Here is a 27,516-nt window from a genome sequence, read left to right as displayed (position 1 = left end):
TTTACTTGTATAAAAATGTGATTCTTAGGTGATGCAATGTATCTGAGTTACCCATATTTCTGAGTTTAAATGGTTCAGTAGGTTCTGCTTGGGTTGTGAAAAAATATATTCCATCCCCATCCCTTCTTCAACTGGACAGTGGTACATTCCCATCACCAAAGCAGGGTGTTTTCTTACTAAGGAATTATTTTCTCAGAGTGAAATCTTAGATGGCACATGAGTTATTCTAGTCCTCAGTGGCCACAACTAAAACTCCGGATAAACTGGTTTAATCAGCTGGGAAAACAAATGCCCTAAAGAAATTATAGGAATCCCTAGATAAAATACTGAAATGCCACAGGGCCCCGCTCATCAGGAATGAGTTGCAATTGCAGAGCAGCGAAGGAAGTCCAGGACTGGGAGTGCGGCACATCAGTACTGAGGGACATCAGCAGACCTGAGCGGGGATCTCAGGAGTGGAATAACAAGAGGTGCTGCAGGGCAGGGAAACGTTGAGGTATATAGGCAGAGTTGTGTTGAAGGCTCAGAACTGGCTGCAGGTCAGGATGAAACAAAAGGAAAAGCAGAGACAAATAAGCCAGAACACATGAGTTGCCAAGACTAATCAGAAATAAAGTTTTCTTTTAATGTTTTGATGTGCATTACATGGACTATAATGTTTCGACAGTGTTCTCCCAGGGGAATTCCACTTACAATCCCTGCATGCAGTGTGAGATTTAAGCAATAGCAAAGGTTTCTAATGCATTCCCCCAAACTGTGTGAACATGAGACTTAGATATACTGTACAGTAACTATGTAATATATTTATATATCTATATATGTTTACATTCAACTCTATATTCAGAGAGGAGACTTGGTCTAATTCCATTCCCAAGCGCTCCTTCTAACATTTTTATCTCCACCCACCCTCCTCCAATTGGCAGGAGTCTCTTTAAGGCCCTGATCCTGCACCATAGAAGTCAATGGGAGCAGGATCCTAGCTTTAAGTCATCTCTTCCCAATGTAGCAGGCATCTGCTCTCTGTATGAACTCATCCTCTACATAGGGCAAAGCTCTGCCCCCTATGTTGTGAGTCTCTATTTATACAGAGGACCTCTGCCTTCTATGAAAGAGAACTATGCCCCTATAGTTCCCAGGGATGGGTAAACTCCCTGTTTGCCTTGGAACTCATTCCCCCGTATAGTGGCTCTGTAGAGAAAAATTCAGCCCCTGTAGAGCAGAGCCCTGCCCCTGCATAGGAAAAATCTGCCCCTATCTTGGGGTATCTTCCTCTAAGTAGGATGTAACACAGCTTCGCTCTGTACAAAGTAGACATTTGTCTGCTATGAAGAGGCTTTTGTGTAGGGCAACTTCACCCTTATATCGCAGAACTCTTCCTGTATCTAGCCATCTCTCCCCTTTATTGTGTCACCTAGGCCATATACAGCAGAATGCTGCTCCTACCGAGTGGAATTATGCCCAATATATCAGGAGGTGGGGAACCAAACAAACTGGCCTTCCCTTATAGTTGGGAACAATACCTTTGTTAGAGACTGAGCTCCGCCTACTCTCCTCCCTGCCCCTAGCTGTAGTGAGATAAACTACCTAACTGAGTGGCCCCAGCTGACCTTGTTGCCATAGTTAAGTTGCACTGCTACAGTGATTAAGACCCTTCAGGGGTGGCTTGCCTGGAAGCTGGAGAGCCTGGGCCTAAAACAATCCTGATGATGAGATGAGCCTCACCTGAGGGGAATCAGGTATGCTAATATAAAAGGCAGCAGGCTGCTGTAGGGCTCAGGTTGAGACTGTTAGTGAGGGGGCTGTACCAGAGGGCTCAGTGCTAGCCAGTGTGGGTGATTTTGACTTTAGAGGGGGATGTATTAGGGACTGTTTGGGTTATTTTGTGATTACGGACTCTGAGGTCTGTGAGCTTTGTTTGACATTAAGCCAGACTGAGAAAGGAGTGAGGTTAGCCACAACAGAGACAGGGGGGCTTAAGGGACCTGTAAGAGATAAGGGGCAGGGTGCCTTCAAAGCAGCTCCTGGCTAGGATGGGGTGCTAGTTAAGTGACCACACTACTGTATATTTCACAAACCTCCTCCACTCTGCCCCAGACCACAATGGAACAGCCCAGTGCTAGGGGAATGAAATCCTTTCCACACAGCTGGCTTATCTCTGCATGTGTGCCCACTCCTCTGGCCATGGGGCTCTCATCCCCTTGCAGTGTGCAATAGGGCCCAGTCACAGAAGCAGCAGAAAATCCCAGGCACCCTGCCAGTGCCCAATAGTTTATTCCCTCTCTTTTTCCCTGTGCTAACCCAACACGCATTTCCTGCCTCCTGCAAGAGCTCCTGGTGCTGGGGCGGGAGAGGAATTCCACAGAGACTTTTCAGGCAGGTGTGACATTGTATTTTGTGTGTATAAACCTGGGTTGAGCCAAGACTTCCCCAAATTATCCAGGACAAACCTGCTCTTTACCTGAAAGACCCAAATGTTCCATGTCCCTCACACTAGGAGGTACCAAGATCCTAGCCCACCTCCATGATGTGCCAATTCTTCACCTTTGCCCTTCCCTGGCACAGGAGCTCAACTTGCCAAACAGACTGCCTCTAACTGGCATTTTCTTGGATTGTTTGCAGTGATACCTTTGCTGTGGGTCCCCTGGGCGTGGAATAGAGCTGGGAGGAGCGGAGAGGGTGGCCTAGGAGGCAGATGGGTACGCTTCCTCAATAAATGTTATGTTTGTATTGTGAAAAATAGATTGCTCTGCTAAGCAAAGATTCTTCATTGGCTACTGTTCCTATGACAGAGGCAGATAGCTTGTAACAAAGGGATTCAAAGCTTCCCAGAGGTGGTTATAAATGAATTACTGCCCACAGGGCCTGTGAGACTTGTCTTGGATTGTAGCTCGGGGTTGTCAAGGTTTAATTCTCAGTCCCAGACTTGTCATTTCTCTGGCACTGAGAGCAGTGTAGAGATGGGGCATGGAGTTTCCTGGGGACTAAACACTAGGCTGCCAGGTTGTAAACTGCTGTCTCAGTCCCCTGAGACTGGGCTGGGATGTTCTAAGGACTTTCACTCTGATGCCATGCAAGAACCCCAGATTTGATTCCTACTCTTGACCTTTCTTGAAATGTTACCAGAGTGCTGGTCCTGAGGATCCTTGACCATTGGGGGCTGGAAGAGCTACAGGGGCTGGGCCCAGCATCCTAGGATTTAGTGAGTTGTGTAGTCACACAGGAGGCCAGGACACTCAGGTTCGCTCCATCCAAGGAGCGCTGTGGTGACCAGGCCTGGGACTCCCAAAGGGCTTGCACATTGTAGGAGACCTACATTCTGTCCCCACCTTCATCTCTCTCTCTTGGGGGGCGGGGGGAGAAAAGCAAGAGAAGGAGCAGTGCAGTTATAAAAACCTCTGGGAAATAGGCTGATCACGGCCTGCGAGATCAAGTTTGGGATAAAAAACATGAGCACCCTTTAGAAGAGACAGCAGCTACTAGCAGAGAGAGGACCCGATGCACTGCAGCACCTGAAGGGTGGGGTGGAGGGAGTGAGCTTGTGTTGCAGGAGGGCTAGTAGGACTTGTTTGGGGTTGTAGATGGCGGGTTGACAATGATTCTCTTCTTCCCTTTCCCCCTCTCTCTCCTACTGTTTGTAGTTCACAGAGCATCAGGCTTATTCAGCTCCTTGTTCTGGCCCAATCGGCAGGGAGGGCCTCGGGGCTGACCGGAGCGGCGGATGCGTCGCGGTGGGAGGCCAGCCAGCTGACGGCAGATCTCATCTGGAGACAAAGAAGAGAGTTGCAGAGAGACACAAGACTGAGGATTAGGGCTTCATTCAAGCTCAGTTCATCACATGAACAATTAGCAATACAATCTTCATGTTGTCCATATAAACTTGTGATGGACACTGATTTAAATGGGACAGAGAAGCGAATCCTGAAGCCTTTACTCAGAATTCATTCTGGCCTTATGCAGGCACCATTCACACTGAAGTCTCTGGGAGTTTTGCCTGGATAAAGACAGGGCTAGATTCTGCTCTCATTTACATGAGTGTAAGTCAGAAGCCACTCTTTTAAGCTCAGAGGAGTTGCACCAGATTTCCCCTGGTTGCCTTTCAGTAAAGACTTGCCTAGGATTTGCAGAGTCTAATCTATTGATTAGGGAACACCATGTAAATTCCAGGTGAAACCAAGATCTTTAAAACCCATTGCTAGAGCCCGCTTAAACTATTTATTTTGCTACTGATTTGATCCATTCCCAGTGTTTCTCAGTGTTAATACAGAGCTTTGTGGCACTTCAGATCTGGATCCACATGTGGATTTTGCAGCTGAGCTGCTTCCTATCTTTCTAATTGTTCAGATCCAAGGGTTTGGTTTGGCTTGTCTCCCCTGTCCCCAGATCAGAACTCTCTGCTCTGGCCCATCTCTAGAAGTTCATATTAACTTGGGATTAAAGTTGCAATTTCTATCAGGGAAGTGACTCTGCAAATCTTCAAATTCCAGCTTCTTCCTTTTGTGTTGATTTCAGCTTGGTTTACAAATCAAGAGGAGTTTTCTAAAAGCTGCTGTCTCATTCTCAAAACTGGGACCTGAAAATCCAGGTAAGCTCTCTCTGCTTCTTGCATCACAACCAGCAATAAAGTTTCCTTAATGGGAAGCCAGCTAATGATTCTACTGATAATGCACAAGGCAGAATAAATCCTTGCTAGCTCTCCCATAGCTTTATGGGCTCTCCAGGACTAACAGCAATAAAAACATGACTGTTGATACTGGTCTACAGGCACTTCTTTTACTGCTTTTACTATACCCATTTAGAAACAGACATATTTAAATAAGTGCTACCCCATGGTATGGACAACATGATACTCCCAGAAGCAGCCGGCTCCTGGCACGTCTCCACGCGCCCCTGGCACGGGAGGGGAAGCGGCTCTGTGTGCCACACCCCTGCTACAGGCAGCCCATGGAGACTCGCTGCCCCGTCCCCTCAAAGGGCACACAGAGATGTGCCAGCAGCAGGGCTAAGGCGGCTCCCTGCCTGCTCTGCCTCCCCCCAGCAGCTTCGCTCTCAGAAGGGGCCGGCACGTCCCTGCAGCCCCAGGGGGGAAGGAGTGTCTCTGCGCGCTGCCCCCACCCCGAGCATCAACTCCAGAGCTCCCATTGCCTGGGAACTGCAGCCAATGGGAGCTGCGGGGGCTACGCGTGTGGACAGTGGTGCGCAGAGACCCCCTCTTCCCACCACCCCCCGGCCTAGGAGCCACTGCCAGAGGGGTGTATGTGCCGGTCGCTTTGGGAGCTGCGCTGCCTCCCCCACCCCAGCCTGGAGCCCGCACCCAAACTTCCTCCCACACTTCTGCCCCAGCCCAGAGCTCGCCCCCCCTCCCTAGTGCACCCCACCCCTCTGCCCCAATCAAGGTATCTCACTTTATTTTCATTTACTTCCCATTACTTATAATATAGGAGGAGGATGAAGAAAAAAGAATGAAAATTTGTGTGTGTGTTGGGGGGGGGGGGGGAGATGAGAGAATGTTTTTTCTTGGCTGGGTCCTGAGGGTGGGCCCCCCAAAATGAAGCTGTGCACAGGGCCTCACTAACTCTAAGGTGCTTAGATAAGGCTGTGTCTACACTGCCACTTTCAGCGTTAAAACTCTAGTCATTCAGGGGTGTGAAAAAACACACCCATGAACGACAAAAGTTTTAGTGCTGAAAAGCACCAGTATACATAGCGGTTTATCGCCGGGAGCCGCGCTCCCAGCGATAAAGCTACCACCGCTCGTTCAGGGTGGGTTTTTTAAATCACCGGGAGAGCTCTCCCCTGGCGATAAAGCGTGTCTACACTGCCCACGTCACGGTGCTGCCGCAGCCGTGCTGTAACATGGGCAGTGTAGATATACCTTTAGTATAGTTTATAGATATATAGCTTATTCCTGTAAATTTGCCAAAATAAGCTATACTAGCATAAGTACTTGTATACCACTATAACTGCATCCACACTAGAAGGGTGGGATGGCCCTTCTAAGCTGGCATGGTTAAATTGGTACAAACACTGTGTGCATACAGGTTTTAGTCAAATCGGCAACTGGATGGGAGACTAGAGAGTGGGAATGGGAGAATCACTTTTCTGGTTAAAAGAAAAGGAGTACTTGTGGCACCTTAGAGACTAACAAATTTATTTGAGTATAAGCTTTCGTGAGCTACAGCTCACTTCATCAGATGCATTCAGTGGAAAATACAGTGGGGAGATTTATGTACATAGAGAACATGAAACTGTCTCAGTGTGTATGGTAACACCCATTGTTTCATAGTTCTCTATGTATATAAATCTCCCCACTGTATTTTCCACTGAATGCATCCGATGAAGTGAGCTGTAGCTCACGAAAGCTTACGCTCAAATAAATTTGTTAGTCTCTAAGGTGCCACAAGTACTCCTTTTCTTTTTACGAATACAAACTAACATGGCTGCTACTCTGAAACTTTTCTGGTTATAACTCACACTTCAGGTTTCTCTGTATGTCAAATTGCTGCTCAAGCCAAGGTGTGACTCTAGTAATATGCTAACCCACAATCGGGGACTTTAACTGAGCTTCTGCAGTGTACACACAGGCCATTACTGCACAGCTAGCTGGGGCACTGTAGATTCACACCCTGGACTGCCATGCAGTAACTTGCCATGTAGGCAAGCCCTGAGGATCAAATCCAGACCTGCTGTAACTTGATGCAATGACACTGTCTTTTGTGGAGTTGCACCCTTTTACACCAGGGCTACCCCTGTCCCTTTAACACTAATTTAGACACCATATTATTGGCTGTGAATGCTAGCATAATCAGTTACACCCTGCATGCATGAAGTGCAGTTTATACATTTACACATTGCAGCTCATGTGTGTAAACAGCAGAATTAGGCCTGTCACAGGGATGGGAACCAGCCTCATCTCTGCCAGACTTAGCCCACCTCTGCAGGAGGAGGGAATGAATACAAGGGTCATAGAATGGGGAGCATGGGAGTGAAAACAAGGCCAGCTAGGGGATACAAGGGCAGCCTGAGTGCAGTCAGAAAAGAGACTCCAGGAAGAGCAAATCTGGGAGTGACTGCTCCATTAAAGAGCTGAACAGCTAGAAAAGGTCCATGGAGAAGGCCTAGGCTGAGTAGCTCTACACATCTGCTTGGTGGGTCTGGGAGGGAGACCTGCAGGGAACAGGAACCTGCTAGAGGAAAGCCTCAGCAGTGACAAGACTAAGAAACCTGGATGAACAACTTATGGTGTTTTGAACTTTAATAAACCAGACTCTCAAAAGGGAAGGGTTAGTGAGACTCTCAGTGTGAAGTCTGATTAACTAAGGAAGATGACCAGCTGTAGTCAGGGCCCAGGGAAGAGACACCCCAGGGCAGTTTGACAGGCAGCAGGAATCTTGGAAGCTGGCTACTATGAAGCAGATTCTGGAAGCAGGGACAAGGAGAGGAAAGAGTCTGCTAATAATGTTTCTGGTGTGGAGAAGTGGGACACATCAGGAAGGTCTGCCCTGGTAAGAGCTGTGACTTTGGGGAAATGGGCTATGTTCACAAGGAAGACTGTGTCCATGGTTGTGGGAGAGCCTGGAGGATACAGGGAAATATCTCCCCCAAATAGAGAGGTAAAAGGGAAGAGGTTGCATCAGGTTCCATTTTGTAGACTGCACAGTGTAGGTTACAGGGCCACTGTAGTAGGGATGGGTGTGGGTTCCCCCATGATATCACCTTATAAGGTGGTACAGCCACCCCTGTCACTAAGAAGGGAGTGAGGGGAGCCTAGGAGGGTTGGAAGTTGAGCCCCAACCTCTTTAAAGGCCAGCCCACCTTGTGCCACTGCCCCATCAACCACTAGTTCCCCCAGAGAGAAATGTCACTTGACAGGCACTGTAGTTTCTTATAAAGGAAAGCACACCTGGACAAGACTGCTCCCCTTCCCCACAGAGCTCTGCTCTGCTGCTCCTCCGCCCAGCCCAGCTGTCACTCACCTTGCATGAATTCATCCTCCTTGCAGATCACACGAGAGCACACCTCCTTGTTTATTATGTACATGCGACGCACACTGAGGGGATGAGTGGCCACCAGAATCATGTCAAGGATGGGAGAGAAACAGAGAGAGACTGAGATTCATGAGAACAAAAAGTGATATAGGTAATAATCCTTCAAACAAGGAGGCAAATCCTGAGTTCCAGTCAGTCCCTACTAAGGGAAAACCCCTATTGATGTCAACAAGGCATTTTGCCTGTGTAGGGACTTCAAGATTTCACCCAATACATAAATTAAATAATAATTAATAGCTCACAGAACATTTTACAACTTCAAAGAGTTACAAATATATTAAGTATTACACTGCATTAGATAAGAACCTCAATTACACTCTTAGGATTCACTTCACGCACTTCCCTTCCCTTGTAGGGACTAGAACTAGGGATAGAACCCTTGTGTCTCCATAGAGAGCACACTTTCTGAGCTGGATGTGCTCTTTGTGATAGTGAGTTGGTTTTTCTCCTGGGGATTGCAGGCTTCTTACCTGGTAACACACAGGTAACTGATACACTGTTTCACAGGTTTGTGAACGGAGTACAAGCGTGTGCAAGGGAACTGCTCCTCACGGCATTCTGGGAAACACACACAGGTGAAAATGAATGACAATGGTGGTTGTGATGTGGACACAAGTTCACTAGGCACTGGACGGCAAGCCTCAATTAATTTTACAAAAGCCTCCAAACTGGGGCTGGATTGGATCTAGTGCTCAAGAGATTAAAGGCTCCATACCCCATTTCCTGATATTCTTGAGGTGCTGGGACTGTTTAGAGAAGAGAGGCCAAGAAAAAGGTGTCATACTAAATAATAAATGGTCTAGATGATGAGGATAAAGCATTTCTATTCCCCTTAGCTCATAATTCAAAAACAAGAGAACATTCAGTACAGTATACAATTAACCTGTGGAACTTACTAACACAATATTACTCAGAGTTTAGAATAATTCTGAATGGACATTTATGCAAATAATATCATCTGCAGCCATATTATTTAAGATACAGATTTATAAAGGATATAAAACCTCATGCTGCACATTAGAACTCAGCCACATTTCTTGTGGGGTCAGGAAGAAACTTCCCCTGTGGGCAGATTATTCCATAACTGTCCAGTATGGGGTTACTTGAATATAAGAATAGCCATACTGGGTCAGACCAATGGTCCATCTAATCCAGTATCCTCTCTTCTGACAGTGACCAGTACTTGCACCTCCCTCTGAAGCACCTAGTACTGCCCAAATGAATCTGGTCAGGTCTGGTCTGATCCAATCTGGCTATTTCTATGTTCCCACTGGATAGGAAATGATGCCCTAAAGGTGACAGCTCCATGTCCCCTACTTTGAATCTCAAAACTAAACATACCTGGTATCTCTGTTGTGTTTACACTGGCAGCCGGAACTAGAAAACAAAGGATTTGTGAATTTTGGATTATTTGCTATTTTCTAAAATAGACAGTGAAAAACAGGGGCCCTTAAGTGTAAAGGAGGGAGCACGGGGAATGTCTTACCCAAGGGACAGCAGCTCCTTTAACAAAGCAGTATCCTTTGCCCCACTAATGCCCTGTGGTATGGGAACTGGTACCCCCAGAGGTGGGGCAAAAGGGAGCTCACATTCCTTCTAATAGTGCACTTCCTCTCCACCCTTGATCAAACCTTGCCTTGGGGTGTCAGCCTTAGGTACCGACCCAGAGACAGGCCAGAGGGGAGATCAGGTTAATGTCTCCTTCAAAAGACAGACATCATTTATATTAATAAAGCAGTTGTACGCACCTTGTTCATCTGCTACTATGCCTTCAGTATCAGGCAGACCTGTTGACAAAAAACAAGTGTGTAAAGGAAGTGGAATTTCTGGAGAGTTACAGCTGGAGTTAGGGGCAATGGAGAAAGTTGGACTCTGCATGTGAGGTGAAGGGGATCTCTAGTGGTGACACAGCTGGGAGTAGGGAAAGGAAGGCCCCGAGTGGTCCCACTATTGTCGGAAGAATGAACTTACCAAAGTCATCAGTGACAGGTTCTATGTCAGGCACAACTGGAAAAAAGAGAGAATGATCTGAAAGATCCTGCTTTGAGTTTTTGGTCCCCCCACCCCAGCTTTGCCAATGCTCCTCAGTCCTGCCCTGCAGCCCCCTGCTATTCCAATGCTGGGCTCCCCACACAGCTCTACCAATGCCCCTCAGTCTTGTCCTGCAGCCCCCCTGCTATTCCAGTGCTGGGCTCCCCACACAGCTCTACCAATGCCCCTCAGTCCTGCCCTGCAGCCCCCCTGCTATTCCAGTGCTGGGCTCCCCACACAGCTCTACCAATGCCCCTCAGTCCTGCCCTGCAGCCCCCCTGCTATTCCAGCCCTTAAGTCTCTCTGTATGCTGATTTTTGTATGATGAGCCCCAAAAAGGACTAAGTTTAGCCCCAGTAAAAGTCCTTCCAGTTGTGCCCTTAGGTCCCATTTGAACCTGACTCACTGATGGCAAAAAGCTGAAGCCTGCATTCCCCTTCTGACCTGCATCACCACTAATTCACATGCAACACAGACCCTCTATCTATCCGATGTTCTCTCTGCAGCTACGTCTACACTACGAGTTAGGGGTACGATTCCCAGCTGGCATGCACATACTCAAGCTAGCGCGCTGAGGGCTAGAGCCGGTATAAATAGCAGTGTAGCTGCGGTAGCACAGGCAGCAGCAGTGGTGGTAGCAGCCCTGCTGAGGACGTGTCCAGGGGTTTCGGGTAGGTTTGTACTTGGCATGGCCAAGCTGTGCGGCCCCTGCCCATGCTACCACGGCTATGCTACTATTTACACTAGCACTAGCTCTCGTCAAGCTCATGCGAGTATGTGTACACAAGCTGGTGATCACACTCCTGGCCTGTAGTGTAGACAGAGCCTGATTCTCAATCTTTCTCCACAAAAACAACAAGGCGTCCCATGGCACCTTAAAGACTAACAGATTTATTTGGGCATAAGGTTTTGCAGGTAAAAAACCCACTTCTTCAGATTTTATATATATATATATATATATATATATAGTGTATAAGATATATATATATTGTATATTGTATAGTGTATAATAATGCCTGCATCTGTAATTTGCACTCCATGCATCTGAAGAAGTGGGTTTTTTACCCCCGAAAGCTTATGCCCAAATAAATCTGTTAGTCTTTAAGGTGCCATCAGACTCCTTGTTGTTTTTGTAGATACAGACTCACACGGCTGCCCCCTGATACTTGACACCATGCAAGGCACTAATCTTTCTCCAGCATTTCTAAAGCATTCTTTGCCATGCTATCTAGGTGGTGTGAGCAGTGCTTAATTTGTAATGAAAGAGGCGCTGGGGCTCAAGCAATTTTTTTTATTTTCATAACTGACATGGCAAGCCCAGGGGTGCTGAGGCTATGAACTGCCATGCCTAGAGGTACCAGGGTTCAGCCCTGGTACAAATTAAGCCCTGGGTGTGAGGGGATAATCAGAAACAGTGAGATCCTTCTAGAAGAGACCATCAGTCTCCAGCCTGCTCTTCATTATATTATTATATAATTATTATTTATTCCAGCTGTGGGCTTTTCACTATGAATGTGCTGTAGCTTTTCTTCTGTTCCAGTACCTTGGGAAATGCTGCAGGGGGAGAGGTGGGTACTTCAGTGAGGCCCCAAGATGATCAGGGAGGGACTCTTCCTGATCTTCCTTGAATAGGCATTCCAGAGCCTGGGGCCTGCTCTCAAGGCTTTTCCTCTGGCTCTTATGAAGGTTTACACTTGGGCTTGGTTAACCATAGTGGGCCAGATGATTCTAGCTGCCATGATGAGCCCCTAAAATAGCGTGAGCTTATCCAGTAAATATACACACAGCGCCTCTCCCCATCTCTATCCACCCCCTTGGGACTAGGGACTCTCACTGGCAAGCCTTGGATCTCATAGCAGTTTGTTTTGCATGCAAAAACTGAATTATTACTAATCTTGCTCTGACCACTCATCTTGGGAGAGAGGCATCCATATATCCCCTATCCTGGGCACTGATTTTTCTGCCTCCGTTGGCCTGGGATTGGCTAGAGACCACATCAGGGGGATATTCCTATAAGAATTAATAATATGTCCATCTCTGTTTACTTCTTTTCCCTTCACCCCCCTTTCAGCCTGCTTATTACTAGCCCTCCTCATTTTCCACATATCTGTCCTGTGGAGTACTCTAAAAGGGCCACTAGCTGTCAGCAAACATGCATGTAATTTGAGTCACAGTGCTGCCCAGATGTGTCAGTGAACCTCTCCAAATCCTCTGCTGTTTCACAGGAAGTCTCTTCCTCCCTGCAACCACCCCAGGAGGTTCAGCTCAGAGCCTGAGCTTCACATTTCACTGCTTCTTAAAATGCACCCATTCCCAGACTATAAAGGTGCCCTGTGTACACAGGCTAGTGCAAGTATAAAACAGCCATTTCCTATAGACCAGGACACCTCCACCCCAAATTAACCTCCCTGTGAGGAGTGCAGAGAGAACCCCAACAACGGCAGGGAACTCCAGGGTTGTATTGTAAAGGACATTGTAAAGGCACAGATGGGTCATCAACAAACCCCAGATCTAAACCCCTACTGAACTCTGGATCCAGATCCCGACTTCTCAGCTCTGGCCCATCTTGGGTGGCCAAACTGGAGAGAGAGATGTCGGAGGTTGAGAAGCTGCCCTGCCCCTGGTTCCTGCAGCACTCACCTTTGGGATGGACAGCTGGGGAATTCAGGGTGAACAGGGTGGAACCTAGCCCATACTGCAGAGAGGTGTAAAGCTGGGCAAGTGGAGTGTGGGTGTAATGTGCTCCCAATCCTGTGCCCTACGCAGATGTTTGGTGGCCACATTCTGCAAGAGTCACAGCTTCCAAGAAGCCTTTGAGAGTAGAATGTGTTGTAGGAGTGTAGCTGTGAGGTGACTAAGGGATGGCCGGCTAAGGCAAAGTCTGCCTCTGAGAGGAGAGGAGAGGGCATAGTCATGTGGCACCTTATGTTTTCAGAGCACTGTACAAACATTAACTCATTTATCCTCTCACCTCTCCTTGGAGGTAGGTAACTATCATAATCCCACTTTACAGATGGGGAAACTGAGGCACAGAGAGATCATGTGACTTGCCCAAAAGTACACAGTGAGTCAGTGGTAAAGCCAGGAATTGAATCCAGGTCTCCTGACATATAGTCCACTGTTCTCACCACTAGACCATGCTCTCCTTATATACCAAGTGTTCCACACTTGGGTACCATTGAGATAGCAGTAAGGTTCCTCTAACTTCCCACTGCTAGAGAGTGACTCAGTGTTAAGTTGTCAGATCCCAGGATCCTCCTTGTCTCACAATCCTTTGCTATAAAGCATCAATTCACAAACAATCCCTGTGCACACAAAGAAATACATGCACTCAGAACCATAATAAATAATGAATTATTGAAGAACTCTAAAGTGCTTTGCAGATTGGTACATACAGAGCTTATTTACTCAGCACTGAAACACAGCCATATCTCTGGTTCTTCCCTGCCTCTTGTCCTGCACATCCACGCCATGTCCATATCCTGGCGTTCCTTCCTCCATAACATCTTACGATCTAGTCTTTTCCCTCTGTCCACACAGCTAAAGTTCCCATCCAGGGCCTCATCTTCTCCCATCTTGATTTCTGCAATCTCTGGATCCCTGATATCCATACCAGCCCTCTCCAGTCCATTCACCCCAGCTGCAAAGAGCTTTGCTTGTCACTCTCACTACATCAGTCCCCTCTTCAGACCCCTCTACAGGCTCCTCCTTTTCCATCACATCAGGTTCACGTCCTCACCTTTAAAGGTCCTTCAGAATTCTACCTCCCCCTATTCATGTGGCTTTGTCTCTTACTGCATTGCCTCACCTTACTTTGCCAGTGATGCCAACCTCAACCACCCATTTTAGGTGCTTCTCCCACAGACATTTTTAAGCTTTCTTCCAGGCTACTCCCTCCGCAGGGAATGCCCTTGCCTAGCTATTCCATAAAGCCATGACCCTGTTCTCCTTCAAATTCCTCCTCGAGATCCACTTTTATCATGATGCTTACAGTAAATTGCTAAATAGTAGTGACTGGGCAGAGAGCCCATGGGGATTCCTGAGATTAATTTATTTGTATCTCTGTGTGTGTATACACACACACACATATATCTACACACATCCTAATACCTATTAGTGATTCAAAACCTGCTAATTTGTAACCACTATCACTGTTATCCTTGTCCCTTGTCTTGGCTTAAATTATATTGAAAGTTCTTTGGGACAGTGACTGTCTCTTACTATGTGTGTGGGAATACACCTTATGCAATGAGATATCGATCCCGAATGGGGTCTTTGAGTGCTACCATAACACAAATGATTAATAACAACCACCATGTCTGGGGTAGAACATGACAGCTGTTTAACATTGCATAACTGCACTACACAACAGCTGAGGCCAGGAAGTGAAGAACTGAATAGCAGTGAGATAGAATATGATTATCCAGGATGTTAGGACCAACACACCTATCCCCGCACAAAGTACCATCAGATTTTTAACAGCCTTGAGTGATTGGTGTGCCTATTTTAGGCTACATACAAAGGAGAACACCTCCAAAATCTTAATACCCCCAGCACCATACTGGGGCATTGGGATTAGCACTTCTTACTGATTAACCAGTACCTTGGTTTTCTTTCAGGCCATGCGCATGTGCGCGCGCACACACACACACACACACACACAGCAGACAGCAAGACTTACTTGTTGGGACTTCTTGACAGTTGACCATGGGTAGAAACCAGTCTGCAAAATAAGGTAGGAGAGGGGAGAGTGGGGAAAAGACAGAAGGGGGATTTCCATAAACTGGAGTCGATAGAATTATAATTAATAATAATACTGCCATGAACTAGCTAATGTATGTAGAGGATACCACTGCCCTCCACTGGATGGAATGAGAACTGCTCAACTCTAGTCTTAGGATCTATACTGCTAATAGATAAAGGAGATTGCCCTTTAGTTTAAGAAGTGTCAGAGCAAGAGCTTTACCATACATTTTGGAGTGGGCACAAGAGTAACAGCTGTGGAGTTGTAAGGGGCCACAGATTTGTTCCCAGACTTTGCATTTCCGCAGCACCTCTTGCAGACCTTGTTGCATTTTACAAACATTAGCAAATTAAGCTTCACAATCCCCCTCTGAGGTAGGTTAAGTATCACGCTCCCTATTGTATAGGAGAGGGAACTGAGGCACTGAGCGAGGAAGTGACTTACCCGAGGTCACAGAGCCAATCATTGGCACAGTAAGGAACAGAAGGCAGGTCTCCTGGTGCCCAGTCAACAGCTGTAACCACCAGACTATCTTTCCCCTCTGTTATGGAGCACCACACATTCCCTGACAATAGGCTGGAAGATCATTTACATCCAGGCACATTATAAGGTGAGAAAAAGGGATAGGCAGAGAGCAATGGATGCCACCTGTGCACTCAGTGTAACAGAGGAGGAATAGAAACGGAGATACACCGTTCACTTTCAAAATGCCAATGGCAAGAGAGCTGCTTCTTTAGGCAGCTTGAAACAGGTAAAAGTTTTCTGCTAAACAAGGGAGGAGGAAAACATCTGCATAACTGGGGGGGGGGGAGGGGAGAATTGGTAGGAAAAGGCTGGTGATACAGGGTAGTGCAGAACAAATTAGAACTAGGACAGATGTAGGAATGACCCACTGTATAGTATACCCCACTGGCACTGTCAAACTGTGCCCTATACACTATGCCCTTGAGCTTTCTACCCTAATTCCATCAGAGTTATCACTGAAGTCACTGGGAGCTTTGTGTGAGTACGGACTACAGGACTGGGGATTGAAAGCCCTATTTATCTCTTACTTCAGTAATAGTTACTTGTATCCTGCAGAGGGAGAATTGGGCCCGTGGGCATAATCCTACTCTGCCGCATTTCAAGAGTTTTCTCAGGACCCTCTGTGTCCTGTCCCAGTGGAGTCCCCAGCAACGACTGTGAAGCTGGCCACCTTCACTGGCCACTGATCCAGGAAGTGCCAGGTATTACACACATCACCCAGGTACAATAACCCACTGCTTCTCAAAGCTGTTCCTACTCTGGCCCATCTCTTAATGGTAACATGCAAAGTGGGGGGAAATGGGCTTGTGCCCTTTTTTCTCTCTTTGTGATGCAGAAGGAAGGTCTGACATGCTGAACATTTTATAAAGTCTGCTTATTTTCTACATTAGAAATTCACTTCTTGTCTAGCCTTTCCTCTCCAGAAGACTAAGGACAACTAGAAAATTGGTCTGATTATAAAATCTAAGCATTATAAAATCCAAGAGGGAGAGGGATTTCTTTTAGGCTGTTTAATTTGTTTGCTTGTATTAACACCTACTTAATTCAAACTCGTGACAATCACTTAGGAGGAAAGCACTCATTGTTAAAGATGTGGCACCCTCACCCCTTACTTAGGAGGGTGAAAAAGCCACACTCCAGTTATCTAAATCGCCAACTAACCCTTCAACAAAACAAAATGACCAACCCGGACATTCCTGATATTTCTAAGGTCCTGTCTACACTTGAAATGCTTCAGCGGCACTTGCTGTACTGGTGCTGCTGTAGCACTTCAGTGTAAATGCTACCTAACCGGACAGGAGAGGTTATCTCACTGGCATTGGTTATGCACCTCTCTCAGAGGCAATAGTTAGGTCAGTGGAAGAATTCTTCCGTCAACCTAGTGCTGTCTACAACAGGGGTTGGGTCAGCTTAACTACGCCAGTCGGGGTGTGGATTTTTCACCCCTCTGAGCAATGTAGCTGGGTCAACCTAACTTCTTAGCGTCGACCTGGCCTGGGGTAAAAAACAAGGAGGAGAAAACCCTTTCAAGCCTTGTTTGTGCATCAGAAAAACACCAAAAAGGACACAACCTCTTTTTCTTTTTACTTTGCAGGTCACCTTTAAGATCAAGATTGTGCCAGGGCTGCCTCTCCTCCCTGCTCTGTGAGTCACCAGCTCACATTTGCTCTGTGATAGCTAAAGTACTTGCTTATGGGAAAAAGTACTATTAGGAACAGAAACATGCCAGATCCAAACAGCCACTGAATAATGGGGATGTCCCTCTCTGGATCCAAACATTTCAACACAGGCTGATGTCTAATGATGGGAGAATGGAATAAACTTGCTTTAATGTGAAGGGTGCAACTGTCAGGCTATATCCCCTATTCGATACCTATCCCCTGGTTCTCTCTCTCCTTGGGTACAGCACTCTCTATCCATTAAAATGGAATCATTCCTCATTCTCTTCTCCACTCTCTCCAGCTTACTCTTCAGTTTTGTGCTGCCTTCTCCAATTTTGGCATCATCTGCAAATTTAATCCCACCTGAATTTATGACAAAGAAACTCAGAGCACAGACAGACATGAAGCAGCAGGTGGAGAGAAGCTTGGAATCCTGAGCTTAACTGGTCAGAAAAGCCTCTGGAAAGCCAATGAGGCCAGGAATGGGGAACAACCAGCAGAAAGCATCCATGTTTGAAGACTGATAGATGTTTTTCACCACTGTGACGGAACAAGTTCCATGGACCAGCTTGACGTGCTCTGCATACCCGGTCTGAGACACTGCCCCAGGCAGTGTCTGGGAGACCAGGGTTCCAACGATCTGCTGCCCCCCATCATATCCAGCTGAGAATACATTATGCTCCCCTCTGAGCACATACGACAGCTACACCTTTTCCTAACCGTTGGTCCTAAGCCACCTCTCACATACATCTATGTCACGCCTGTGTAACTCATTGACTGCAAGGAGCCCCTCTTGATTTACACCAGTGTGAAAGGAGGCTCATAATATTTAGAGGAGCTGTTCACTGACTCCTCTATCTCTGCCTGGCCACTCCAACCTGTTTCCGTTCATCCCACCAACCAGGCAGAACCAAGCGAAATGGCAACTATGTTTGGTAGGGGAACAATCTGCATACATGCATTTCCCCTCTGCTTAGACTCCCTGAACCTCTCTCTGCTCCTATCCATGCTACTTAGGAGAAGGAGAATATATGGGCACTGATCACTGCTTCTCAAACTTCCCTCCAGCATTCTCTCCATCCTCTCCTGCACTCTCCCCTTTTTCTTCCCCTGTCACTCTCCATCTGTGTGTGTGTGTCCTTTCCGTCTTGTCACTGAACAGTGGTCTCTGTGTGAGCCTCCACGTGGCAAAGAAAGGGGAGAGAGCCCTGATGTGGCTTCCATGGGGCGGTGACTCACCAGCTGGGAGGACAGAGAGGGTTATGATGCACAGCAGTGCACGGGCTCCAAAAGTCATCATTCCTACAAAGTGAAAGAGAGAGGGGTCAGATGAGAGTCTGGCACAAACTGCACCAGGAACAGGGAGACCTTCCCCCTGCAGGCCAGACACTGTCCTCACCCACTGACTGCAAATCCCTCTCCCAGACGCACTCCTTCTCCTCATCCTCTCTCCCTCCATCTATCTCCCTCCTGCTCTGTCACTGCCATTCTCCAGCTCCTTCCCCAGACATTTTGGATTGGAGATAGCATCCTGTCTGCCTTCTTTCTTTCTCCTTCCACCTCCCCTCTCAATTCATTTTCTCTCTCCCTCCATTTGTTCTCTCTCCCCATCCATCCACCCCAAATATTCATCCCCCTCCCTCTCTTTTTCTCACCCATTTGCTCATGTTATTGCCTGGAACCCTTAGAAAAGTTTCCCATCATTATCTCCCTCCTCCCCCTTCTCTCGGGAACTTATTCTTTGGGGTGTTGGGGAAAGGGATAGAGTCTCCTTCACTCACTGTTGTCCACGATCTCCACTCTCTTCGGCTGCAGACGCTGTCTCTTCCCCCTTTGGCTGGTCCTCTACTTTGGCTGGAGTGTGAGGCACACACAGCCACTCCCAGAAAACGTTCCACTTTTGGTCGTCTTCAAAATACGATTTTAGAAAAAAACAGAGAGAAGTAGCAGGATTTGGTGGTATAATGCGGATGGAATGAGAGGAAGGGGGGGGGGGTGAGGAGAAGCAGCCCACACCCTCATTCCAGTTTATTATGATCCAAAGAGAGCCAGCTCCTCCCGTTCCCTCTGGATGGGCCAGTGCCAGGGATGGATTCCCAGTATCTATGTCATACACGTGTGTCCTGTTTCACTCTGCCATCCAGTGCAGAAACCCTCTCTCCCTCTCATCCGCCACCTCCTCTCTCCTGGGTCTCCCCCCTTCTCTTTCACTCCCTCCTCTCTCACACTTTTTCCCCCGTCACTCAGCCATTTGCTCTTACCCCATTGCTTTAGGTTATAGCTACACTTTAAGCTCTCTAATGCAGGCGTTCTCAAACTTCATTGTACTGTGACCCCTTTCTGACAACAAAAATTATGACACAACCCCAGGAGGGGGGACCGAAGCCTGAGATCTGATGGCCTGGGTGGGGTGACCGAAGCCTGAGATCAGCTCGCGATCCGCCAGCCTGGGAAGGGAGCCAAAGATGAAGCCTGAGCCCCAGTGCCCCAGGCTTGGGGGGGGGCCAAAGCTGACTCCCAAGAGTTTCAGCCCTGCATGCGAGGGCTGAAGCTGAAGCCCAAGCCATGGCACCCAGGGCTGAAGCCTTTGAGCTTCAACCCTGGGCATTGGGGCTCAGGCTTTGGCTTCAGCCCCAGGCCCCAGCAAGTCTAACACCAGCCCTGGTGACTCCATTAAAATGGGAGCATGACCCACTTTGGAGTCCTGACCTACAGTTTGAGAACCGCTGCTCTAATGTAACCGCTCTAAGCCGACGGGAGAGAGCTCCCCCATCAGCTTAAACTACTCCAGCCCCACAAGTGGAGGTAGCTATGTTGGCGGGAGAAGCTCTCCTGCAGATGTAGCACTGTCTTACACCAATCCTTAGGTCGGTGTAACTTACATCGCTTAAGGGGGTGGCTTTTTCACACCCCCAAACGACATAAGTTATATCACATTAAGTGTAAACATAGCCTTAGTCTCTTTCTCCCCCACCCTATCTTCCTGCTATTCTCTCGTGCATTGAAGCACTGCCAGGACTCACCTGGATTTCCCTAACAACTGTTTAACTTTTATTAAAAACTCCAGAGCTTAGAAATCGCAAGAGTCATTCTCCCCATGCTAAAGGAATGTACGCTTCTCACTACCTGTCCATAAACTGCTCTGCTCTGTCACCGGACAAATTAATGAAAAAGCACGGGTGTGGCTGCAACACCATACCTGCTGTTATCTGCTCCCAGGCACTCCTAGGTAACAGGAAGCACCAGGGCCCTGGGTTATAATTCGACCACCTGCCAAATTCTCAGAGTTGATTTACTAGTGTCGAACAAATCCCTGTAGAAAGCATATTGTTTCTCTCTCTCTCTCTCTCCATTTTCCTGTTACTCTCTCTCTCTCTCTCTGTCACTCTCAGAGGATTGTTGGAGCGAGGCTGAGAGTGGCAGTGGCGGATTAGCCACTGGACCGATGAGGCCCTGGCCAATTGGGGGGCCCTGGAAAAAAATCTGCCACCGGGTGATGGAAGCCCGGAAGCCCTGACAGAGACGCTTGGCGGGTGGAGCAGGAGAAGCCCCAACACCCCAACCCAGGTAGCAGCACTGGGAGGGGCAGGGGGAAGCCTCCATTCCCTGACCCTATTCGTGGCATAAGCGCCAGGAGGCATGGGGGAAGCCCCTGCGGCCCTGGGACTGGAGGCACTCTTGCTTCCTGCCACGGCCTGAGGGCTGGGGGAGCTGTCACTCCCTGCTGCGGCCCCGGGGCCTTGGCATGGGAAACGGAGCTTCTCCCGTCTAGGATAGGCAGAAAGGAGCAAATGGATTGCCGGCCGCAGTGTGTGTTTGAGGGGGTGTGTGTGGAAGGTGTGGGGCTAGGGGTGGAACAGGGGTGGGGCCGCAGGTGGAAGGAGCAGAACAGGGTGAGGCCATGGGCGGGGCTGCAGGTGGAAGGGATGGAATGGGGGTGGGACCGCAGGCAGAAGGGCTGGGGAGGGGTCCCTCCACTTGTTCTGGCCCAGACCCCACAAAACCTTAATCCGCCTCTGGAGAGTGGGTGTGCTTTGCTGTTCTTTCTGCTGGGGATATGGAGCTTTGGTTTTTGTGTTTTAGTTTTGGAGTTTGGGATTTAATTTCAGGACTTCGTTTGTTTTAGTAGGCTTTTGTCTGCGCTCTGGACTGGGGGGACAGAGACCTCAGTTTGTTGCAGATTCTGAGGGTTTAACGCAGAGGTGGGCAAACTACGGCCCACGGGACCATCCTGCCTGGCCCTTCAGCTCCTGGTTGGGGAGGCTAGCCCATAGCCCCTCCCCTGCTGTCCCCCCTCCCCTGCAGCCTAAGCTTGCCCTGCGGACAGCGCGGCTGGCTCCGTCCAGGCAGCAGGGTGCGAGCTGCATGGTAAGGGGGGTGGGGGCAGGGGGTTGGATAAGGGGTAGGGGGTCCCGGGGGATGGTCAGGGCACGGGGATTGGGGGGGGGTTGGATGGGTCGGGAGTTCTGAGGGGGGCAGTCAGGGGGCGGAAAGTGGGAGAGGGCGAATAGGGGGCAGGGCCAGGCTATTTAGGGGGAGGCACAGCCTTCTCTACCTGGCCCTCCATGCAGTTTCGCACCCCAATGTGGCTCTTGGGCCAAAAAGTGTGCCCACCCCTGGTTTAACACATGGCCCTGGGTTGTGGATTTTGCCTCCAGTCTCTGCCTTTGGGGGAGAATGTGTTCTAGCTGTGGGGAAGGTGATTGGGTTTAAAAATGTGATGTACACCTTCCACATGAGTAAGGAGGTTGTTGTGTTTGTTGTCTCGCTTAGCCTTGTTGAGCAGGTGGTTGTGGAGGGATTGTTGTGCGAGGTGTTTTTGTTCCTGTTTTGCTGCTCCCAACACCTGCTGTTAAAGTCACTGTCTCTAATGTTCCTCCTTTTTTAGGAAATAAGCAGATGGCTAGAGACCTGGCTAGTTATGGTAAGATCACTAGCCCTATCAGGAGAATTAATATGGGCTGAAAAGCCCCAGAGGTTTGGCATGTCTTGTGCTTTCATAGGCAGGTAAAAGAGCAAACTATCCCACTGCGTAAAATAGATAGGAAGTATGGCAAGAGACCACCCTGGTTTAACCAGCAGATCTTCAATGATCTGAAACTCAAAAAAGAGTCCCACAAAAAGTGGAAACTAGGTCAAATTACAAAGGATGAATATAAAAAAAACCACAAGCATGTAGGGACAAAATTCGAGAGGCCAAGGCACAAAACGAGATTACATTCACCGGAGACATAAAGGGTAACAAGAAAACATTCTACAAATACATTAGAAGCAAAAGAAAGACCAAGAACAGGGTCGGACTGTTGTGTATTTGCTTGTCGTGGTAATAGAATCTTGTGTTGCTATGGCAACTGAGTTAGATTATTAGGGGATAGCCCAGCCCGTTTTGGCTGGTGTTTGGTTAGTTCAGTGAGTGGCAATAAATGTCTGCTTTTAAGGTTTACAGCTCTCTCTGTCTCCAGTGATTTCTTCCTAAAACTGTTGCCCCCAAGGATATAACACAGACCATTACTCAATGAGGGGGGAAAAACAATAACAGAAAATGTGGAAATGGCAGAAGTGCTAAATGACTTTTTTGTTTCTGTTTTCATCAACAAGTTTAGTAGTAATTGAACATCTAACTTAATGAATACCAGTGAAAATGATGTAGGATCAGAAGCCAAAATAGGGAAATAACACATTAAAAATTACTTAGACAAGTTAGATGTCTTCAGATTGGCAGAGCCTCATGAAATATATCCTAGAATCACAGTTGCTAACTTTCACATGGTAAATAAGCATCCCGACTCACAATGAGCCAAAAATCAAGCTAATCCCATTTCAAAGCAAGGCCAAAACAAGCCAATCTCTAAGAACCCCAACACTGTATGTGACTAGATCCCCCCCAGCATGCGGTCTGGGACTGTGCTGGGCCCGCTGTGCACCCCTGACTCTCTAAACCATTGCCCCGCTTGCCCCCCTTGCCCCTGCTTGCCGGGAGCTGATAAAAAAAAAAAAAGAAGGAACAAGCAACAAGCTACAAGCCAAAAATTTGCCAACAAGCAACTCACAAGCCAATTAGGCCAAAAACAAGCTCAATTTCCATGGTGGGTTTTTTTTGCACGCGCACGTTTGGCATGTCTCTCTAGAATACTCAAGGAGCTAACTGAGGAGATATCAGAGCCATTAGTTATTATCTTTGAAAAGTCATGGAAGATGGGAGAGATTTCCGAGGACTGGAAAAGGGCAAATAGAGTGCCAATCTATAAAAAGGCAAATAAAGAAAATCCGCGGAATTACAGACCGGTCAGTTTAACTTCAGTATCTGGAAAGATAATAGAGCAAATAATTAAGCAATCAATTTGCAGACACCTAGATGATAATAAGGTGATAAGTAACAGTCAGCGTGGGTTTGTCAAGAACAAATCATGTCAAATCAATCTAACAGCTTTCTTTGACAGGGTAACAAGTCTTGTGGATGGGGGGGAAGTAGTAGATGTGGTATATCTTGACTTTAGTAAGGCTTTCGATACTATCTTGCATGACCTTCTCATAAACAAACTAGGGAAGTACAACCTAGATGGAGCTATTATAAGGTGGGTGCTTAACTGGTTGGAAAACTGTTCCCAGAGAGTAGTTATCAGTGGTTCACAGTCAAGCTAGAAGGGCCTATCAAGAGGGGTCTACAGGAATCAGTTCTGGGTCTGGTTCTGTTCAATAACTTCATCAATGATTTAGAAAATGGCATACAGAACAAATTTATAAAGTTTGCGAACAATACCAAGCTGGGAGGGGTTGCAAGAGCTTTGGAGGATAGGATTAAAATTCAAAATAATGTGGACAAACTGGAGAAATGGTCTGAAGTAAACAGGATGAAATTCAATAAGGACAAATGCAAAGTACTCCACTTAGGAAGGAACAATCAGTTGCACACACACAAAACGGGAAATGACTGCTTAGGAAGGAGTACTGCGGAAAACGATCTGGGGCTACAGTGGATCACAAGCTAAATATGAGTCAACAGTTTACCACTGTTGCAAAAAAAGCAAAGATCATTCTGGGATGTTGTGGTGAGGCGGTGCCCCACCCCCAGGCCAGATTGGGCTACAGAAGGCCACAGCAGATGTGCAGACAGGCAGCCAATCAGAGAGGGCCTGCGGGGAACCAATCAGGGCTGAGCAAGAGGCAGCCCATCAGGGCCAGGCTAGGCCCTATATAAAGGCTGCCCAGGGCAGAGGCAGGCAGTCTCTCCCAGACTTTCAAGGGAGAAGGTCTGTCTCCTGAGTGAAGGAGCCCAGCCCAGCCCAGCCCAGCCCAGCCCAGCCCAGCCCAGCCCAGCCCAGCCCAGCCGGAGCTAAGGAGAGATCCAGTCCAATACCTGCCAGGCTGCAGGCCCTGATAGAAGGGCCCGCAAGGGGGCTGAAGGGGAAGCAGCCCAGAGAGAAGTGGACAAGGGGAGCAAAGGAGGGCAGGGAGGCTGCTATTAGAGGGTCCCTGGGCTGGGACCCAGAGTAAAGGGTGGGCCTGGGTCCTCCCTTCCCCCTTGTACTACACCTGGCCAGTAGGCATAGCCACAGCAGACTGCATCTGACCCCTGATAGAAGGGGTTACATTTTGGGGAGGTGGTTGGCCACTGCAGCTAGGGTGAAGAGAAAAGACTGCTGTTAACCACCCCACCCCGGGAAGGGGGTGAGTGTGGACTAGGGGGCACTGCCGGAGGGCAGTATCCTGAAGAGGTCACTGCGAGAAGGGAGCAAAGCGGGTCCGGATGCTAACAGAGGGTGAGAGATGGACCGGACACCGCCAGCGGAGGGCGCTCCACATGGACTGAGCTAATTCCCAGAGTTACCAACAGGAGGCACTGTGGTGGTGAGTCCCAACGCCATCACAGCTGTATTAGCAAGAGTGTTGTAAGCAAGACACAAGAAGTAATTCTTCTGCTCTACTCTGTGCTGATTAGGCCTCAACTGGAATATTGTGCTCAGTTCTGAGCACCACATTTCAGGAAAGATGTGGACAAATTGGAGAAAATCCATAGAAGAGCAACAAAAATTATTAAAGGTCTAGAAATTATGATCTATGAGGGAAGATGGAAAAAACTGGGTTTTAGTCTGGAGAAGACTGAGAGGGGACATGATGATAGTTTTCAAGTACATAAAAGGTTGTTACAAGGAGGAGGGAGTAAAATTGTTCTCGTTAACTTCTGAGGATAGGACAAGAAGCAATGGGCTTAAATTGCAGCCAGGGAGGTTTAGGTTGGACATTAGGGAAAACTTCCTAACTGTCAGGGTGGTTAAGCACTGGAATAAATTGCCTAGGGAGGCTGTGGAATCTCCATCATTGGAGATTTTTAAGAGCAGGTCCCTTCCAGTTCTATGATTCTATGTTAAAAAATGCTTCCAAAGTTTTAAAGGTTTCCCTGAAGTATAGGATTGGGAAGTGTGACTACATATGTGTTTGTTGCCACTGAGGACATGACCTGTTTTCATTGTGGGGAGTCTGTGATTGGTTGTATAACCCCACACCAGGGAACCAAGAGTTAACAAGCAGCTTTGGGCCCAGAAGATCATGCTCAGCCACACCTGCTGGGCATGCTCATGATGGAGGCAGAGCTCAAAGGGGGGTGTCCCAGCTCAGGCAGAGCAGGGGTGCAGTCCTGTGCTGGTAGTTCCTGCAGAGAGACCACAGGACCTCCACACCACCAGGACCAGACCTGCTGCAGAGCCACCAAAGGTCCCTATGGAGACCAGGGCCAGGAGGCCACAACTGAAGAAGAGCCTCCAGATCACAGTCAATGAGAACACACCCCCCTTCCGTGAGTTCATAAGCCAACCCTTGTTGTGGCTTTGAAGGGGGCTGAGGATGTGGTAGCAAACGACCCAGGGACCAGGCTTGGGGGGTGTCTGCACACTAGGCTGCAGATCCAACTGACCAGTCACAGGGCCCTAGGTTGCACTTGCTGAAGTAGGAGGGCCTGGGTTCCCCTACCACCAGCCTTAGACTCTCGACACTAGGCAATACCGCTGGGGATTGAACACCAAAGACCCGGACAACTGGTGGTGAACATGGGCATCGACTCAGTTCCGATAAGAGGAAGGTGCACCTACCGACAAAACTGGCCCAAAGGAGACCATGGATGCAGAAAAGCTGATTAAATGGATAATAGCGAGCCAACAACAGCAGGCAGTCCAAAAACAGCAACAACAAGGGGCAGCTACTGCAACTGATACCTGCCAGCAGCAACAGCAAGCAGCCCAGCAGCAGCAGCTGCTCAGAGAGCTGGCAGCACAGCGGCAGGAGCAACAGCAATGCCTACGCAACGGTAGCGGAACTCCTGGACGGCCTCCAGAGCGCATCTAACGCTGCGTTGCCAGGACACTCAGGTGATGTTCCTCCCCCTGGGCTGCCCATCAAGCTCACGAAAATGGGTCACGAGAGTGACTCAGAAGCCTTCTTGGCTACCTTTTGAGGAGCTGGCTGCTGCAGCGTGCTGGCCACAGGAACACTGGGCCATCCTCATAGCCCCGTATTTGATGGGACCTGCCCAAGTCGCCTACAGGATCCTGGACCCCATAGAGGCACTGGATTACGTTAACGTAGAAGCAGCCATTTTAGACTACATGGTTATCAACCCCGAGACATTCCACCAGTGATTCAGGAAGGAAAAATACCCGCCGGGAGCGTGGCTGGGGTAGTGGCACAGTGCCTGAAAGAACAGCATTGGTACTGGCTGTGGCTGGACACCAAGAAGCCGACTGGAGTACAAGTAGCAGACCCTATGCTGCTGGAGCAGTTCATCCAGGTTCTCCTGGCCGGTGGGAGAGGATGGGTGAAGCGCCATCGACCAGCAACACTGGCAGAGGCCGTAACCCTAATGGAGAATTATGTGGCTGCAGAGGGTCCGGCCTCGCTGATACTTAGGACCAAGACACCTGAACTCAGGACACCGACACATAGTGGAGGCTGGGCTGGGATGGAGAGCCCAGGATTGCTGAATTGGATGCTCCACTTTAGATTGCTCCTGTCCACAGGGCCTGACCCCCGCCACCAAGGTGGAGCTGCAAGGGGACCAAGGTCCCTGGGAAGGGGGGTAAATGCCCCCTGGAAAACTCCACAACCCCAGAGGAGGGCCAGCCAGCCGCAGCTCCAAAGGGTAACTGTTTTGAGTGTGGACAGAAAGGACATTTTTAGGTAGGAATACCCCTTGGACTGCAGCTATAGCCAGACCTGGACTGCATGCATTAAGGCTTGCAGACAGCACCCAGCCAAGATGCTAATCCTAGCATGGGTCACTGGGCCTGAGGTAACAGGCTGGTAGACTCTGGATGCAACCAAACAATTGTGCAAGAAAATTTAGTAGTCTCTCGACATGTCAAGCACTCCTATCTATCCCCAGTGCATAGACTGGGACATTTAACCCTACCCCACAATGGAAATGCAGCTGAGGATAAGGGGCTACACCAAGACCTACTGGATAGGGCTATTGGGCACCCTGGTCTACCCCAGGATACTAAGGCAGGGCTGAAAATGG

General features: G+C 48.4%; 1 protein-coding gene and 1 long non-coding RNA gene across 2 annotated transcripts in view; one reads left to right on the top strand and one right to left on the bottom strand.

The window, feature by feature from the left end:
* Positions 1-591: 591 nt before the first annotated feature.
* The window catches only part of MFAP5 (microfibril associated protein 5), a 43,676-nt gene continuing 16,751 nt past the window's right edge, over positions 592-27,516 (bottom strand). The window contains exons 2-10 of the mRNA XM_027818062.3: positions 18,788-18,914; positions 18,246-18,308; positions 14,758-14,799; positions 10,017-10,052; positions 9,794-9,832; positions 9,387-9,422; positions 8,516-8,603; positions 7,974-8,047; positions 592-3,761 (exon numbers count right to left, since the gene is read on the bottom strand). Of these exons, the coding sequence (XP_027673863.1) occupies positions 3,640-3,761; positions 7,974-8,047; positions 8,516-8,603; positions 9,387-9,422; positions 9,794-9,832; positions 10,017-10,052; positions 14,758-14,799; positions 18,246-18,306 (498 nt within the window). The 5' untranslated portion in view covers positions 18,307-18,308; positions 18,788-18,914 and the 3' untranslated portion in view covers positions 592-3,639. The remainder of the gene's footprint in view (positions 3,762-7,973; positions 8,048-8,515; positions 8,604-9,386; positions 9,423-9,793; positions 9,833-10,016; positions 10,053-14,757; positions 14,800-18,245; positions 18,309-18,787; positions 18,915-27,516) is intronic.
* On the top strand, positions 3,757-4,748 carry LOC122461856. Its single transcript, XR_006284074.1, has 2 exons — positions 3,757-4,034; positions 4,510-4,748. It is a non-coding gene; the product is annotated as an uncharacterized LOC122461856 (long non-coding RNA).

The sequence above is a fragment of the Chelonia mydas genome, chromosome 1, assembly GCF_015237465.2.
Source record: "Chelonia mydas isolate rCheMyd1 chromosome 1, rCheMyd1.pri.v2, whole genome shotgun sequence".
Lineage (NCBI taxonomy): Eukaryota > Metazoa > Chordata > Testudines > Cheloniidae > Chelonia > Chelonia mydas.
The sequence above is the reverse complement of the archived record's forward strand: the minus strand, read 5'-3'. Positions and strand labels throughout refer to the sequence as shown.